Here is a 17,592-nt window from a genome sequence, read left to right on the forward strand (position 1 = left end):
GTCCGAGGGGCCGCGGGGGCGTAGCGTGGGTCTGTGGGCCTCTCGTCGTGGCTCAGTGCGACCACAGGTTCTTCCTCAGGTGTTTGGGTTTTGTATGAAGACAGGCCAGTGTGTTTCAGACAAACGAACGCCTCAGAGCGAATTAGACCCCCTCCTGTTGAAGTTTGAAGGATCAGTACGTCAAAGCTGGGGAATAGTCAGGGCCGAAAGATAGATCCTCTAGTTGCTTTTGGAAAGGCGAAGTTTCGGGTGGTGTCGGAGCTCGCAGAATACCCTCTTCCTTGGAAAAAAGCGCAACGTACGTCAACGTCACGCTGTTGCCAAAAAGGCAACGCGCCGTACCAGTTTGCGTGGCTGGAAGGATTGATAGCCTGTAAGTCAGATGAAATAAGCGGTCAGATCGACTCTGTACTGCTGTGACTTCAGCGCTCGCAGAACCGAGCGACTGAGCGTTCGGTTTGGGGACAAAGCGGGCAAATGTGGGGGAGTGAACCCACAGAGGGGAACGACTCACCAGGGCCATCCAGGCAGGACTGAAAAAATTGCAGTGTGTTGTCCAGAGAAGAAGGAATTGGGGGAGACGTGGCAACTGACTTCAAGTCCCTACAGAAATACGTCAAAGGGGACAGGAGTAATTACCTTATGTGTGGTGCAGAAGAAAAGAACTATCAGCCCATCAATAGTGCCTGGGCAGCGAGGGGAAGACCAGTAAAAGCATTGGCCTTCTGGTCAGTGAAATGGAAAACCGGCCAAAGATACCAAGAAGTTGCAAGTATTTTTCACTTGTCTCCACTGTGATGGTGGCTAGGCGAATACCTTAAATAGCACCAATAGACAAGTGGGTAAACGTCATTCTGGATTTCTAAGTGCTTAAGCAAAGTCAATGCTTTCAGACCAGTTAGGCTTGATAAAACTCATTCTGTGATGGTTGGAGAACTGGCTGAAGCAATGTCAGGCCCACTGGCAGTTATCTTTGAGATCTCTAGAGAATGGAGAGGTTCAGAACACTGGAAAAGGCCAAATATATTGGCTATTTAAAAAAAAAAGGGGGGGGGGGATCTGAGGAATTACTGGCCAGCCAGCATTACTTTACTGCCTCCCCCTGTAATACTGGAACAAATAAACTTTAAGTAGACAACTCTGATTTTCCATTTGCCAAAAAAAGAAATCAAGTCAAAGCAATCTTTCACGGTAGACTAACAGGCCTTGTGGCTAAGGAAGTAACAATAGATGTTACATATTTTGACTTCAGTAAGGATTTCTGTTTTGTTTCATCTGACAGTCTTACAAACAAGCTAGGAAACATGGGAAACGGGATCTACTGAAATCACTGTTAGGCGAGTCTGATGCTGATTAGAAGACTCCAAGTTTGGTTTTCAATGGTACGCTGTCTATCTGGAGAAAAAGTATCAAGAAGGAGTCCTGCAGAGATCTGTTCTCAGTGTGGTATTAATAGTTTCTTCAGTGATTTATACAGTGGACTAGAAAGTGTGCCCGTTAAATTTGCAGACAACGCTAACCTGAGAGGGGTTGCAACATATCTGGAAGACAAAATTAGTATTCAAATAATCTTGATCAATGGGGGAGATGGCCTGAAAGAGTGGAACACCATTTAATAAAAGCATGTGCAAAGTTCTGCACTTGGAAAAAAATAATGAATTTCACAAAGTTAGGATGGGGAATAGCTAGACAGAGACCTCCATTTTGTCACTGGTCCCCATCAGGCCCAGGACCTTCAGCAGAGTACTGGCTGCTATCAAACTCAGACTGGCTGAAGGATGCAGAGCCCAGAACAGCATTTTCAGGAACTGTACAATTTGCTTTTCTCAGTTCTCCGAGAGTTATTGAGGCCCCCTGATATTTCAGTTCTTACTGCCAAAATATTTACACTTTGCATGCAAGGGTCTGTTGACTTTGCTCCTTTTCCTGCTGACTTTAGATCAGACCCTTTGCTTTCCACCTGCAAACAGAAATACTTGTGGCTTCAGCAGAATACTTATAGTCCTAAATTTCTAAAATCTTCTACACTTACCCACCAACAGCTATAGCTGTGGTTGTCCTGGATGCTCTGCCACCACTGTCACTTCTGATTCCTTTAGTCTTACAGTCTTTTGGGACTGTAAGGGACTTTTCCTTCTGTCTCCTTTGCTCTGGGTCTAAGACCTAGAAAGCCTCACTCTGCAAGGTCTCTTTCTCTACCTTCAGGTGGAGGGGCACCCATGCTTCACTCTTAGGCAATGGGAAACTGTGACTGAGCCCTGGAAGATGCTTTCTGAAAGCCTCCTACACACTGTCTTCAGGCCAGTGCAAATGATAGCACGACACTTTCAGTAGATCAAAGGATTGCTTAATTTTGGAACTGGTTCAGCGATGAGCGCTGCTTTGCAAGAGTCTTGGTGAGCCTGAAGGCAGCCAAGAACCAGGGAAACGCAACTGTCTTCCCAGGAGAAGAGAAAGAGGGGAAGAGAAAAGAAGAGAGGATACATTTTTCTTTAGCGTGCCTTGTCCCTGCAGGCAGCAGCGACGACCCTGGGTGCGTTCCCTGTGGGACCTGTTCTTGCTGCTCAGACCGAAGAAGGGAGGCTGTGGGTGTTTTTTTAGAGCAGTCTTTCAGAGTCCCTGTCCTGAACCAGTAGGCCAGGCTGGACAGGTATCATAGGCTAGTGTCATGGGCATACCCCAAGAGCCTGATACACATGTTTATAAATCAAACCTGCTTCATCTTGACTTCTTCACTGCTCAGTCTCTGACGGCTTTTGGATTTCTGCCCATGCCTTATCTCAATGCCTACTCCCCTTCTCCATGTCTTTGTGCAGTCTATTGTTTTTCCTAGGAGCAGCACTGTCCGTCTGTCCTTCTTGAAAGTAATTCGGGATTCTGTCCAAAAGCCTCCTCCCTCTGTCTCTTTCTCCAAGTGCTCTTACTAAACCTGGATCACACTGAGCGTATACAGGATTGACATTTGGTAATAGTGAGTGAGTCTTGTTTGTCATTCCAGGGGCTTCATTCTGGAAATGCACTCATGGTCCTGGGATGACTACGACTGACAGGCAAGTAGGGAACAATAGCATAAGGCAGACATCTGGAAGTGTGGAATGTATTGTGCCAACGTGACATGGAGTGTGCGGCCTCGGTGTCCATGTGTAAGAGAGTGGCGAGAGTGGCAAGAGCGTAAGAGCGGTAAGTGTAAGAGTGGCTATGTAAACGTCTTTTCAAGTGTTGCCATCTTAATGCAGCTGCCTGCCAGATGTAGGGCACTTCCACATCAGTGCCTGAATGGGTGTCTGAAGCACGCTTTCAGAGTGAATCCTCCAGTAATCCCCGCTTGCTGGGCTTTGGTTTGTACTGCAGAACAGTCTCGGTGTGCAAACTAGATTCCTTTCAGGTGACACTAAGGTAGCAGGCGTGCCGTACATAGGAGCGCACCTCATGCATTTCAGCCACTAACTGGCGTGCGGTCCATGGGACCAGGGCAGACACAATCCAAAGTAAAGCTCCCCAAACGTGTTTGGTGTGGATGTTGGATTTCCAGCCCCAACTCTTACCACTTTAAAGATTTGCTCCTGTTGATCCGTGCTACTTGCTAGCACAGAAGTGGCTGTAGCTGTCATACGTATTTGAAAGCTGTAAGGAGGGTGCTCCAGAAGACTTGCTGCCAAAGAATAGTACCTAAAACAGCACCAGGCATCAGTTCTTGGATAGATGGGAAGTCTGGAGAGGATCCTGCAGAGCAGCATGTTCCTTTTGAAAAGGAGAAGGTGGGATTAGATTCTGAAAACAGTTTATTTCTAGCACCCTAATGTCACAGGAGGCGGTACACATCACGCAACCCCCTCTTTGTGCTTTTCCCACTCTTTCGGAGGCTATACACGGATGAGCTCTGGTTTTCCAGGCGGTTTGCTCTCCCTTTGGAATCACCCGCGCAGAAGGACGAAGCTGCGGGCCGCAGGCGCTGGCAAAGCCCGTCCTCTCCGCCACCCGTGCTGGTCCAGCGCGGGAGCTACCGGGCTGGGGAACCAGGAGCTGCGGGAGAAAAGCGGGACGAGCCCGGCCGCCGTGCAGCCACCGGGGCGGGGGGGTACGCCGCCCGGTGACACGGGGACGCGCCAGCGCCGGCCCCCAACCGGCTGCACCCGCAGAGCTGAAGCCACCCGGGCGGAGCTCCAGCTGCATCGGCATGTCGCCGGCGGCGGGAGGGACCGGGGACCGGGACCGGGACCGTCCTCCGGGCGGTAGCATCCCGCCGGGACTCTGGCCCTTTAAGGCGCTCCGGTGCGGCGTTGGCGGGGAGCCTGGCCCTTTAAGGGGTGGCCCCGCCCCCCCCGCCCCGTGAGCCCCGAGAGCCCCGGCAGCCCCAGGTACGGTGCCGGGCGGGGGGAGCCCCGCCGCGCCGCCCCTTCCCGGTCCCTCCGCCCGCCGGCCCGGGCCGCGGCCGGGGCCCGGCGGGGGTCCCGCCGCTTGGGCGGTTGGCGGGGGCGCGGGGCGTCTTGGGGAGGCCGCGGCCTTGCCGTCCTGGCGAGCGGGTGTCCTCTCCCGGGCCCGCGGCGGGTGGGAACCGGGGCCGGGCGGAGGGAGCCGGGGGGGGGGGGGGGTGTCCCGCTCCTCCCGGGGCGGAGGCTCTTCCCGGCCACGGCAGCCGTGCCCGGCCGGGGGAGCTGGCGCCGCGGCGGCGGGGCTCTGAGCCCGGTCCCCGCCCGTGCGGGCTCCGCTCCGAGCTCGGGGCCTCCGCGGCCGGCCCCCCCCCCCGCACCCCCGGCTGGGGAAGGCGGGGGGGGGGCTGGCGGGTGGTAGTGGGGTCGGGACACGGGGCCGGGCGTCCCCGGTAGCCGGTCCCTCCGCCTGGCGTTCACCCCGGTGTCCGTGCCGCCCCGGGGCCAGGTGCAGGCCCGGCGGGGTTTGTCGCCGACCCTCCCTCCCTCCCTGCCTGGCGCCATGGCCATGAGGGAGCTGGTGGAACCGGAGTGCGGGGGCTCCAACCCCCTCATGAAGCTGGCCGGCCACTTCACCCAGGACAAAGCCTTGCGGCAGGAGGGACTTCAGGGCCCGCTGGCCTGGCCCCCCGGGGCTCCCGGAGCCGCAGCCGTGAGTGTTGCCGGTCGCCCGGTTTGCCGAGCTGGGGCTGGGTGTGGGGCCTGCCCGCCGCTGGGTCAGTCAGCCAGGGGATGGAGGGGGGGATGCTGGCTGGGGGGGGGGGGTGTGTGTGAGGTGAGCGGGTACGGGGGGGGACGGTCGGTGCGGGTAGGTGCAGCGTTGCTTTTTTTTTATTTTGGGGGAAGGAGGCCCCGGGGTCACCCGATTTGTCCTGCGGGGTTGTGGGGCGAGGGCCCGTTTGTGGAAGCTGCGTTGGTGGGCGCTCGGAGGGTGGCGGTGGCCGCGGCGAGCTGTGTGCCTTGCCGTCACGGGCCCGAACCCAGAAAGCGCTGGGAGGGGGGTTGGATGGTATCGCTCGGGGTATCCCCGCTCCTTTAGCTTCCACGTAAGCAGGCAGCTAACACAAGAAAATGCTGGCAGCCTAAGCTCAAGGAAGATGTAAACTAATTGGGTCACAGGGGGTGCGTGGAGGGGGGTATGGGGTCAAAGCTGTTGGGGTAATTGCCCACTATTCCCTGTAGGTATCCAAACCGCTGGGGGTGGCCACCGAAGATGAGGTAAGAACAGGTTGATGCATCTCCTTGCTGCTTTTCTCATCAGCACTGTTTGCTATTTTTCCCCTTACCTGATACTAATCTTCCCTTCTGACAATCCCATTTCTTTCTGTCATGCTCCATGGCTCTGCCTGCTTATCTTCTATGCGATGCGTGTAATCCATCTCTGTCTTTGGCAGCTGGTTGGAGAGTTCCTGCAAGAGCAGAATGCCCCTCTACTCTCCCGTGCGCCCCAGACCTTTAAGATGGATGATCTGTTGGCTGAGATGCAAGAGATTGAACAGTCGAGCTTCCGACAGGCCCCTCAGCGAGGTGAGGGGAGCTAGAGTAGGTGGAAAGCTGGGAAAGATCTTGGTGTTATGGTTAAGCTCCTAGCAGGGTGGTTCCCATCTATTCAGCACTTGTGAGATTGTATCTGGAGTATTGTTTCCAGATTTGGGCTTCCCAGTACACTGACGTACTGGAACAATTCCAGTGGAGATCAATAAGGTGTCCAGGGACTGGACTATGTGGTGTGAAGAGGAAAGGCTGAGGGAGCTGGGTTTGCTCAGCCTGGGAAAGAGGAGTCTAAGGGGCAGGGAGCGTGAGGGGTGGAGTGTCTAGTTGCTGTCTTTCAGCAGCCACAGCCAGGATCTTCGCAGCAATACACAGCAAAAGGACAAGGGGCAATGGACACAACTTGCGGACAGGGGAACCGACTAGATGTAAGGAAACATTTCTTCCCTTGGAGGATGGTTCAGTACTAGAACAGGTGCCTAGGGAGTCTGGGGAATTGCCAGCCTTGGACAAGTTCAGAAGTTACCTAATGAATGCCCTGAGCAACCTAATCTCTAGCTTTAGTGTTAACCTGCTGTGAGAACACTAGCAACCTCCAGAGATTCCTTCCAAGTGGAGTCTTTCTGTGATTTTATACTAACAAAGAGAAAGGGAAAGATCAGAGATGATGAGGGCTAGCCTGGGATACTTAAATGATGCCTTTGAGTCCTCCAGTCCTCACTACTGTTTTTTTCTTCTTGTAGCTCCAGGTGTGGCAGCCCTGGCACTGTCTGAAAACTGGACCCAGGAATTCTTGGCTGCAGCGGATAGTGCTGGTGATGTCTCCTCCGATTACAATGAGGCTGACTGGTCACAGGAGTTCATTGCTGAAGTGACAGGTGAAGGGTGCCTTTTGGCATTACTGTCAAGATGTTGCCCAGTCACATGCCTGTGTGTAGTGGAGAGTTACTGAATGTGAAATTGGAGTAATGCTTTGGGCCCAGCAGTCAGTGTTTACTGCAGCAGGTTTAACAGGGGGGAAAAGAAAAAAAGCTGCTTTGCGATGGCTTAGCCAAATTGTGAACAATGTGGTGTGGAAGCTTTTATTCAGGTGTAAGGGTCTTTTGTTTTTAGCTGAGGTTACTTGGAGAATTTAGGAGAAGCAGGCTATTCAAACTGCTTTTGCAAAAGTATTATGACTCAACTGATGCAAATTCTGGAGATGGTCTGGTACTGCTTCTAGCTTACATATTCCTTAATTCCCTCTCTTAAGGCTAAATTTGCCTTTGGTACAAAGGCAAATATGGAGTGTGCTTTGGCCAAATACTTTTTGTCAGTTTCGTGGAGGTGGAGAGCTGTTGCACCTTGGAAATGTGCCAAGTGAATGTTTCTGGCCCAACGGTTAAGCTTTCCCTTTCAAGCAAGCTATTAGTTTATCTGAAAAGCCATCCTGCATTGTGGATAGAGCTGGGGCTGGCATAGGGTCCTGTTACTGTTCATGACCTAATCTGGAAGTTATGAGTAAGATTTAAAGAGATGCTCTTCTCTTCTCCAGGAGTGGCCACTGTAGAGAGCCAGGTAGTCCCATTCTTTGACCTTCACTCTTTATACTTCTGGGAATATAAGTCAGCATTTACAAAGGTGTTTGAGAAAGTTCTGATGAAAACCTACTGCTTCGTAGGCGGTGCTTTTGACAGAGACTTGTAATGCATTGCTAATTTTCCTGACCTACATAGTATCCCACATGGAGCAGACAAATAAGTTGTGAAATTAAAGTAGAAAATCACAAGGTTATTGGCAGCACAGTGGCATCTGTACTAATACATGGTCTGAACCTAAGGCTTGATTTTTAGATCAGAATAAACAAAGTTAGAAGAAACAAGTGTAAACAATCTTTCTTTGAAGAGGTCTCCTCTGTATGTTAGCTAACTGTGAGAGAGCAAAATCTGAAGTTAATCTGAGTGATGGTCTGCCTATCTTACTCTTCTCCCCGTTCTTCCTCGTGTCCTATGCAGATCCGCTGTCTGTGTCTCCTGCTAAGTGGGCAGAAGAATACCTAGAGCAGTCAGAGGAGAAACTGTGGCTTGGGGAATCGGAAGACCAGTCTTTGGCAGATAAATGGTGAGTCTGTCTTCTCAAGACTAGTTACTGCTGCTAGGCACTTGGGTGGGTGAAGTTTGGATAGGTGATAGACATCTGCTGTGGCCTGAATGCTTTTGAGTTGTTTAACCTAGGCTGATGTTCTCAGGCAGTTTCAGAGAAAGGAGGAAACAGTGCTTGGAGACTGAAGTTTGTAAGAGATCCTAGCTTTTCTATATTCTAGTTCCAGGAAGATACTGTGTTCATGTAGGCTAGCTTAACCTCATGCCTAATGCAAAGCTCCTTAAAGTGATTGCAGGAGTGAGTTCAGGAACTCCTAATCAAGCAGAACTTTTTTTCCACAACAGATGCTTTTTTAGATTTAGAGATCTCGAGTCCTAGACTCTACTAGTTGTTAACTTCCATCACTTTATTCTCCCTATCTGACAAACCACTTCCAGCCTTCCAGACGTTATTTTCATGTGTTTTTGTGCAGTAGATTAAAGAACAGTCTACTACCATGGATCTTCTCTGTATAGGTGCCTGTTGACTACAGTCAAGTTTTTCAATTAAAGCAGCAAAACACAAGCAAGCAATTTGGGCTTCTTAGATCTTTCCCTAAAAGAGATTTTTCGCATTTGGATTCTCCTTCCTCCTGACACTTGCCTTTTCTGATACCTTTCTGCAAATATGGACATTCCTGAGTTATTGCTGCCAGTTCCAAAGACTTCACCAAGACTGAATGTAGTGGTAGCACCTGGAACTGGTCCTATCCTGCTGTAAGCCAGACAACATATTGAGTTACGTGCTTGCTGTGAGCCCTCAATCTTCTGCGGAGTTGATGCTTTTCCAAGACACTGTTCTTCTTCCATGAGCACAACCTACTTTCTTTGTTCCTAGATATATGACCTTGTTTTCGGTAGTGCTAAAACTTGCAATGTCTGATAGCATGTGAGCTTGACAAGGAATCCAGACTGTTCTGCAGAACTGTGCTGTCACTGTAATTGTTTAATTCTGCTGCTGTTTGTTCAGTCACTTGCACAGTTAACCTTGTAGTAATTTTGAATTTTTACAGATGAATAAAGGTACTGAATCACTTAGGAGAACCCCAGAGTCTCTGAGGAGGGGTGCTATCACTCAATATAGTTGTCTGGCCCACTGTGTAGACCATTGTTAGTGAAAGAGTTCACTGTTGCCTGGTGTCAGACTCTCTCTTTCCCTTTTACTGCCTCTGAACACAGGTATGAGGAATATCAGCCTGAGGATGATCTTAAGAAAACCGTTAGTGATTTCCTCTCTAAAGTGGATGATCCGAAACTCAAGAATTCTGAGGTAAGAAATTCCCTGACTGGGGCTGACAGATACCTAGTGTGAATAAGGGGTGTGGGGAATTGAGAAGGGGGAAGACAGCAAAGGAATAAAGCCTCCTCCTGTCCCATGTTTCCATTTCTTCCCTGATTCCTAGAAGTTGAACCCTACAATCCACTCCAGATGCCGTCCATCTCTACCACATGGCTCTGGTGAAGTCCTCCCCACTGTTTTGGGCCTTTTGTGCTCACTTTGCAGAGAGAAGTGCTCTTAGTGAAGGAGGGGGGCGTGGGCAGAGGGCTTGTTGACAAAGCATCTGCCCAGCTCCACCCTTGTTTCATTTCTCTGCCACAGTTCCTAAAGTTTGTCCGCCAGATCGGAGATGGGAGGGTATCGATCGAAGCTAATCAGGTGACCCACAGAGACCAAGATCAGGCAGAGCAATGGGCAGCTGAGTTTATACAGCAGCAGGTAGGAGCCCCAGCCCTATGTGCTCTGAAGGAGGAGAGGTTTTTGCCACAGTGCGCAGTCTGGGAGCGAGGGAGAATGGCAAGTCCAACTCTCAGCAATGCTCTAATAATGACTAGGCTGGGGGAGGCGAGGGAGGGGCTGTTGGGCTCTTCTTAGCAGAGTCTAGCCAGAAGCTGGGAAGGTATATGGGCAGTGTGAGTTTTCTCATCTCCCATAGCACCTGGGAGAAAGGGGATATCCAAGTGAACTCTTTTCTACCTTACAGGCCATCAGTTCTTGCTGATGGGAGGAGGGGTCATCACAGACCCTCCTGCTGTTTTGGGATGTGCCCCGAGGTTGCCAAATTCTAAAAAGAAAGGTGTGTTTCTGTTTCCAAACTCCCAGGGGGCATCCGATGCCTGGGTGGATCAATTTGCGCGACCTGGGAACGTGTCAACTCTTGATACGGAATTTGAGCAGGCAAAGACTGCTGTGGAGGTAAAGCTGACGGAGGAGGAGGACTGGGGTACCAACTGAGAGCCCATGGTAGGGTTGCCTCTCTCCTTTGCATGCTACAGGAGGGCTAGAAACACTTACGAGGGTGTTTTCTGGGGTGTCTGTAGAGCTCAGTTTATGGTTGAGATACTCTAGTCATGTTCTGTTCCCCCTTTAGTCAGACGTGGACTTCTGGGACAAACTCCAGGCAGAATGGGAGGAGATGGCCAAGAGAGATGCAGAGGCTCACCCGTGGCTCTCTGATTATGAAGACCTCAGCTCTTCATCATATGACAAGGTAATAGAGAACAGGGTCTCTCAGCCCTAGTGCTGTGATGGACTGCCTTGAGGAGACTGGCAGTATGTCTGCCTCACAGGTGAGCTCCACAGACCCCAAATGCTGCTAGGATTCCTTCTCACACTGATCTTTTGCTGTCACTTGCACCCTCGTCCCAGATCAGCTCGGGGTTAAACAAACACTGTTTTCACTTGTGCTTGTTTGCAAATGCCGTCTAGTTCCTCTCCAACACCAAATACCAGTTAATGGTGGGATTCTTTGCAATGAGTGCAAGTGTTGTTGCCCCTCACCCCAACCCCAGGCTGATAGTACCTGCACCAGATGTTTAGTCTCTCTTGCAACTTATTCCAGGTCTGGTTTGGGGGAATTTTTCAGCACAGAGCAAGCAGGAAGAAGAGCCGTTGTTCTCTGATCTGCTACAAATTGGCAGAGAGGGCGAGGTGCTGGCTAGTCTGCAGTTTGAGTGTTTCTGATGGAGGAAGACCAGACTGTGCTGTACTGTAGAGAGTGCTTTTCTCCCTAAGCCTGTCTCCTAGCATTAGCACCTGTCTGTCCTCCCTGCTAGGGTTACCAGTTTGAGGAAGATAATCCCATGAGAGATCACCCAGATGCATTTGAAGAGGGGCGGAAGCGCTTGGCGGAAGGTGACCTCCCCAATGCTGTCTTGCTCTTTGAGGCTGCAGTGCAACAGAAGCCAGATCATATGGAGGTGAGTGAGAGCAGAGATAACAGGCCTTGGTCAGGTGTCCTGCTACTTGGATCCTTCCCTTGTGAGGTGTCAGGGTGTGTGTGGAAAACTCGCTTCACTGTTGGGAGCTGTGCAGGGAGTACAAAAACATCTCATTTTTCTGTGGCTCTGGGTATGTAGCTGATGTATGTGAATCCCTAGGAGAGCTGTGGGCAAGGAGGTTTATGACTAATGTCAGTTACAAAAAGCGCAAAGGCTCTGGCCCAGAGCTGTGTAAAATCTTTGGAGCACATGAAACTGCATGGAGCCAAGACAAGGAGTTCTCGTCTCTTAAGTTGCTTCTGTGGAAGTCTTCATTGACATTGCAAGTTTGGAGATGCTTATGGCAGATGATAACTGTTTTCAGTATCTGTATTAAAGACGAATTCTGAGCAGCTTGTTAGACTAGGGGTCCTGGTTAGGTTTTCTGTCCAGATGCCAGGAGAAGATGTAACCCAAAAGGGTTGAGGGATGGCTTGGGTGTCTTCACAGTCTTCATTTGAAGCTGTGGGCCAGAGAATGATTTTTATACTGAAGACAAGTTTCCAGCTCCTAATTCAGCGAATACTTACTTCCATAAAGCACTTCAATTTCTGCAGGATGGATTGAGAAATGGAATAGTGTGTGTGCCTTTCTCCAGAGGCAGAGGATGTGGATATTCTCAGGAGGAAGAGGAAGAATGCATATACAGTCATGTTGTCTGTTTCTGGATTGCCTGCCTCAAGGACCCACGGATGCTGAATTCCCAGTGTGTCTGATTCAAGCCCTGCTAATTGTATATGATTGGAAATACCCGATTTGTTAATCCTGAGGCTTAGATGAGAGTGACGTCTCGGAACAGAGGTTCTTGGCTTCTGGGAATACAGGCAACTAACTTTCTCGGGCACTGGTAATAGGTGAAAAGTAAGCAGAGGTTTTGGAGATCTACTTTAGCTTTAAAGTGGTCAAAAGGTGTTGCTAATATTCCTTTAGAATTGGCACTCTCTTCTCATAGGCAGTGTGGGCTACAGGCTGAGCATAATGGAGAGGCAGTTGAAACCTTAGGGGAAGAAATCTTAGGCCGGTTCTCGCTAGCTGTATTGAAAACATTCTGAATTCTTCTACCATGACTCTGCAGAAAGTACAGAAGTCAAGACTTCACAAATGGTACAGTGATCAAATAGACTTGAACAATTGCGCTGAAAGAAATGTCATGTTTGCTTTGGTCCAAATCACAACTTTACCTTGAATCTCAGCTCTTCTGCCTGCAGAACGCTGCGCAGTTATCACTGGTCAGATCTTCCTGAGTTGCAGCTAGCTATATGGTGAGGCATTAGAGATTTGAGACAGTAGGTTGCCTCTTGCTCGTGGTGTCTTGTGCAGTGTGTCTGGGTCTTTGCTAAATGAAATAGTTTCCTTCCTTGAGACAGTGGACGCTGCATTTTGTGACTTATATTCAAAAAGCGGGTACTTTATGCTGACCATCCTGCTAACTATCTCTAGCCCATTTTTGAGCAAGGGTTGTGGTTATCAACATAAAGTGAAGAGGTACTTTGGATTTAGTGCCTTAATTAACTATTACCTATGTCAGCAGCCTGGAGATGGAAGTGGTTTTCATGTACTGGTGTCGTGATGATTGAAGATTCAGTAAAATAACAGTGCTGCTACTTCCAGGTCTGATGGTCAACTCCCCAAGATTATTGCTTGCTAGTGGACCACTGCACAAGTATACACAACTGCCTGCCTTGGAGGGCTCATTATTAGCACTACTGCTATGCCATTTTGTTCTTAGGAAATAAGAGATCTGTTTTTTTCCCCTCCTTCCTCTGCAGTTTGACCACAGTTAGAAGTGGAGATTCTGTGACTTAAAAGTGTAAAACTGCCAACAGTTGCTTTATGATAGATCTCCAGGTTGACATTCACTACTACTTCTCGCTGTAACACCAGTTTTATTGGCCTGGAGGACCTATGTGCCATAAAGTCTGTGTCTTTCGAGATAAACTTATATCTGTGGCTAATGTGTATACTTGCGTCCATTTGGTGTCACTCTAAAAATATGTGGGATAATATGGTGGATTTAATCTCTGTGTCTGTGGTTTATCAGCTGATCTTTTTCTCCGGATGTGAAGAAGTCTGACTTGGTGCATCTTTGTCTTCTCCAGGCCTGGCAATATCTGGGAACCACCCAAGCAGAGAATGAACAGGAGCTTTTGGCAATCAGTGCCCTCAGACAGTGAGTGTTGCGGAAGAGCTTCTGAGCGTGGCTCCTTGTCTAGTGCATAGTGCCACAAGGACCATATGGCTAGCATGGTGTGCTCTGTCTCGATTGTGTTACTGCCTGTGTCTGGGTGTCTCCCAGACTGATTGAATACTGTGTTCACTCTTCTTTCTTTGACCTGCAGGTGCTTGGAACTGCAGCCTGGGAACCTCACGGCACTTATGGCTTTAGCAGTCAGCTTCACCAACGAGTCCTTGCAGAAACAGGCATGTGAGACCCTGCGGGACTGGCTACGCCATAAACCGGACTATGCCCACCTGCTGGAGAAGGAACCGGAGGACGGTGTCTCGGGGACAATCCTGGGGCCTTCCAAGCGTGTCCTAGGTTCCCTGCTGTCTGAGTGAGTTAGGGTTACAAATTTCAGCCTTCAGCTGAGAGGTTTCTTGGAGGGTTGGGACTGGGCCAGGCAGGAGCAGAGGGAGCAACCCAAAGCCAGCTCTCTCCACAGTATGCCAATATCCTTCTTCTGTGCTCTTGCAGCTCGCTGTTCATGGAGGTGAAAGAGCTGTTCTTAGCAGCTGTGCGCAGCAACCCCTCGACTGTGGATCCTGATGTTCAGTGTGGCCTGGGTGTCCTTTTCAACCTTAGTGGCGAGTACGAGAAGGCTGTGGATTGCTTCAGTGCCGCACTCAGTGTGCGCCCCAATGTAAGAAAGGGCAGGCTGTGGATGCTGGCAGTACCTGGAGGTTTATGGGTGAAGGTTTGGGTGGAGGTGCTGCTTGTATGAGGGGTACATTTTTGGAGTGGAGGAATAAAACAGACACATGGGGAAGGGAGGGTTGGCTTGGAGCTTAAAAAGATCCAGTTTATCTGAGCCCTTTCTGTCTGCCCCCTCCTCCAGGACCATCTTTTATGGAACAAGCTCGGTGCCACCCTGGCCAATGGGAATCGGAGTGAGGAAGCTGTGGCTGCGTATCGTCGGGCCCTGGAGCTCCAGCCAGGATACATCCGCTCTCGCTACAACTTGGGCATCAGTTGCATCAACTTAGGTGCCCACCGGTGAGCATAGGATGGGCAGATCTGCTGTGACCCATCAGTGTGCATGTGTTTGTGGGGGAGAGACTGCAATAGGTCGCTAGGGCAGTGCCATGCTGCCTGCAGCCTTCCCTTGGCATAGGAGAGCAGAGCGAGTGTGTGGACTGCCCCGAGAACAAAGTGTCATGCAGATGCAGTTGGAGTAGGGGCCATCTGGACTTCAGTTTCTGTTAAGAGGGAAGAGGGTATCGCTGATGGTTCTAGAGCGGGGCAGGATCTGGTGGAGAGGAGGAGACCCTCTTGGAGGGGAAGTACTTTAGAAGCAAATGGGGGAGGGAATATGAGATGTACCATCTTCTCCAGTAAGCACGTGTGTGTTCTCATGTTGACAGTGAGGCTGTGGAGCACTTCTTAGAGGCTTTGCACATGCAGCAGAAGAGCCGAGGTCCACGGGGGCAGCAAGGTGCAATGTCTGACAACATCTGGAGCACCCTCCGCATGGCCCTCTCCATGCTGGGACAGAGTGACCTGTATGGGGCAGCTGATGCCCATGATCTTCCCACACTGCTTCAGGCATTTGGCCTCCAGCAGTGACTCTGGGATGGGCTCCCCTGCGAGTGCAGGGTTGGCCCAGCCCAGCGGTGACCTTCCTTAGAGAGAGAAATGTTCCGTAGGGTTCATACATACCTTTGCTCTGGTAGGGCAGATCATTGGCAACTGTTTTTTCAAGGACCTCCCGCTGAAGCGTGCAACTTCCCCTACCTGTCTGTTGTGGCCTGAGCATCTCTGAGCGGTTCACGTTCTCACCTCCATGACTGGCTGACACTCTGCTGGTAGGCAGGTGATCAAAGCGGGGAAGACGGCAACACCCAGCCCTCTTGCCAGGCTGCATTTGCATTAATGCCCAGCTTGGCTATGAGACTTAATGACAGCCATTCTGCAGAGACTACCTGCTGGATGCGTCTCGAGTGCAGGTTGCTTTGGTGGGGTGGGATTGCCATTTGGTGAAAGGGTGAAAAATTCTGGGTTTTGAGCATGCTTCCCCCATGTATGTGCTTGCATGTGTGTATATGTGGGTTGCTAGGGAAATGGGGGGGCAGCAGTCCTCTTTTCTCGATACTGGTAACGTTATGGTACAGCCAGATGCTAGTTTTTCAGTGTCTCTTCGTGTACCTTTTAAGAGCAGAGTATTGTACTTATGCTAGGGACACAGGTGGAGGCCCTTACCCTGTCAGGGTAAGAGGAGATCCCAGAGTTCAGGCTTGAGGGAATGTGATAGGAATAAAAGACTAAAATGTAACCTCCACTCCCAAAATATGGTGGGGAAAGGGTCAAGTCTTAATTTTCACTTGATCATCTGTCATTGTTTTCCTTTGTGCAGAAGTTCCCCATCTTGTGTGTAACTGAATCTTGTTAATTATAAATATCTGTATATGATTCTATTGGGGAAAATGTTTTTTAAATGTAAAGTATTTTGTATAATAAAGGGGGGAGAATTAAAATTGCCAAAATGATGTCTTTCTCTGTGCCTCTGTTGGAGCTGCATGCAGTGGGTAGTACAGATCTCTGGGGGTATTAGCCCACTGGTTTTCAAAAGATACATCAGAGTCTCTCTCAGTTTCTGTCTTCTCTTTTGACCCAGGTTTTGTTTTATTGATAGCTGATATGCAAATGAAGCTTAAAGGACCTCATTTTTCTGTAGCCTCAGGCTTCAGTTCTGTGAGCCAGCAGAAGAGCTTCCTTGTGCCAAAAGATCTCTCTTTTTTTTTGCCTAGGTTTAGGGGTCAGTGAAGTTTTTTTTTGTTTTTTTTTTTGTTTGTTTGTTTGTTTTTTGTTTTTTTTTCATTTTCTTGCCATCTGCAGTGAGGGAAGTTGTGTTACATTTACCACCTCTTTGAGGAACCTGACTGCTGCAGTAGTTGAGACCTGGAGCTTCGGCAGGGAGCACTTACCCTTCCTCTTCCACCAGGCACCTGTTTCTTCATACCTCTACCTGCACAGGCTTGTTTTTCTCTCACTACTGTAACAATCAGGAGCAGAAAGTGTGTGCAGAGAATAGTTCTTGCTGTAAGTTTTCTGAGCTCTAGCTTCCCCTGTGTCTCCCATCCAGCCCTGTGGCACTGAAACCTACATGCACTGTTCTGAAATTGCTGTAATGCATGCAAAACAATTTGCTGCTTGTTCTGTCTAAAAGGAAGGGAAATGCTGCTTCTGCATCCTGCTCATGCTCACTGCTCCTGGTCAGAGATGTGCCTTTTGGTTTTTACTGATCTCAGTCCTTCTGTCAGATTCTTCTCTGCCCAGCAAAAGAAAACATGAGTACCTATGCTGTTCCCCACCTGCTGCCCAGGTGTTCTCCCTTCCCTAGTTCTCTGCTGACCCTCTCACCACTGATTTCCTTTGCCTCTTTGCTGCACCACATTCCTCTCTGTTCACAATCCCGTTACCACTGCTTGGCCTTCCCTTTTTCTCATCCTCAGGTGCTCCTCTCCTTGGCTTCCTCAAGTTGTCTCAATTTCCCTTCCCATTTGGCTTAATCTCTTGACTTTTTGCTCGGTGTCCTTCCCTATCACACATCCCTTCCTGTCCCTGTAGCTAGAGTGGGCTGTCACCGTTTGTCCTCTTTCCCTGTAAATTGTTCTGACTTTCTTCCCTCCCTCCCAACTTAAATCATTGTGCAGCGTCTGTGCTACCTTTGCTGAGGCCAGATCTTCACCTAGACACCAGTCCCTGTTTAGTCTGCCAGGGCTGAGTGAAGACTGAGCTGCCTCTGTCCAGGCCATGTCTAACCTTGTCCTGTTAAGAATTGTCTTTGGAAATGGAGTGTTGGTGCAGGGAACAGCAGCTGGCTGATGGTATCTGCATTCTGGTTCCAGTTCACACCTTTTGCCTGCCCTCTGCAACCCTCTCTGGCCATCTCCGAACCAGGCTCGCGCTGGGGCTCTGTAAGTATCTTGATCCTAGTTTGCATTTCCAGCCGCATCCACCTTCCGTTGCCAAGCCCTGTTGTACGGCAGGGGTGGGTAGTAGGTGCTGAGTATTTTAGATTCACGGAAAGGTAAGGCAGTGAGGGATGTGTGGAGGTCCCTAATACAACCCCCTG

General features: G+C 50.0%; 1 protein-coding gene across 3 annotated transcripts; it reads left to right on the plus strand.

Annotated features, from left to right (window-relative positions):
• The first annotated feature begins 4,333 nt into the window (after positions 1 to 4,333).
• On the plus strand, positions 4,334 to 16,003 carry PEX5 (peroxisomal biogenesis factor 5). 3 transcript variants are annotated; one of them, XM_052794980.1, is made up of 16 exons: positions 4,334 to 4,358; positions 4,879 to 5,082; positions 5,613 to 5,648; positions 5,825 to 5,957; positions 6,665 to 6,799; positions 7,916 to 8,021; positions 9,221 to 9,311; positions 9,642 to 9,758; positions 10,143 to 10,235; positions 10,411 to 10,530; positions 11,096 to 11,239; positions 13,399 to 13,469; positions 13,639 to 13,854; positions 13,995 to 14,160; positions 14,356 to 14,513; positions 14,882 to 16,003. In XM_052794980.1, the coding sequence occupies exons 2-16, from the start codon at positions 4,933 to 4,935 to the stop codon at positions 15,081 to 15,083; spliced, it is 1,938 nt and encodes a 645-aa protein (XP_052650940.1). In that variant the 5' UTR covers positions 4,334 to 4,358; positions 4,879 to 4,932; the 3' UTR covers positions 15,084 to 16,003. The 3 variants fall into 3 exon arrangements, with proteins under 3 accessions (XP_052650940.1, XP_052650941.1, XP_052650942.1); XM_052794981.1 differs by lacking the exons at positions 4,334 to 4,358; positions 10,143 to 10,235 and having other exon boundaries at positions 4,773 to 5,082; XM_052794982.1 differs by lacking the exons at positions 4,334 to 4,358; positions 9,642 to 9,758 and having other exon boundaries at positions 4,773 to 5,082.
• Positions 16,004 to 17,592: the final 1,589 nt, after the last annotated feature.

Source organism: Harpia harpyja, chromosome 8 (genome assembly GCF_026419915.1).
Source record: "Harpia harpyja isolate bHarHar1 chromosome 8, bHarHar1 primary haplotype, whole genome shotgun sequence".
Taxonomy (NCBI): domain Eukaryota; kingdom Metazoa; phylum Chordata; class Aves; order Accipitriformes; family Accipitridae; genus Harpia; species Harpia harpyja.

Bases quoted from the DNA above. Each gene is read 5' to 3' on its own strand.
- PEX5 (XM_052794980.1), top strand. From the start codon at position 4,933: ATGGCCATGAGGGAGCTGGTGGAACCGGAGTGCGGGGGCTCCAACCCC. The intron at 5,083-5,612 runs GTGAGTGTTGCC...TATTCCCTGTAG, and splicing joins GGGCTCCCGGAGCCGCAGCC to GTATCCAAACCGCTGGGGGT. The intron at 5,958-6,664 runs GTGAGGGGAGCT...TTCTTCTTGTAG, and splicing joins CCGACAGGCCCCTCAGCGAG to CTCCAGGTGTGGCAGCCCTG.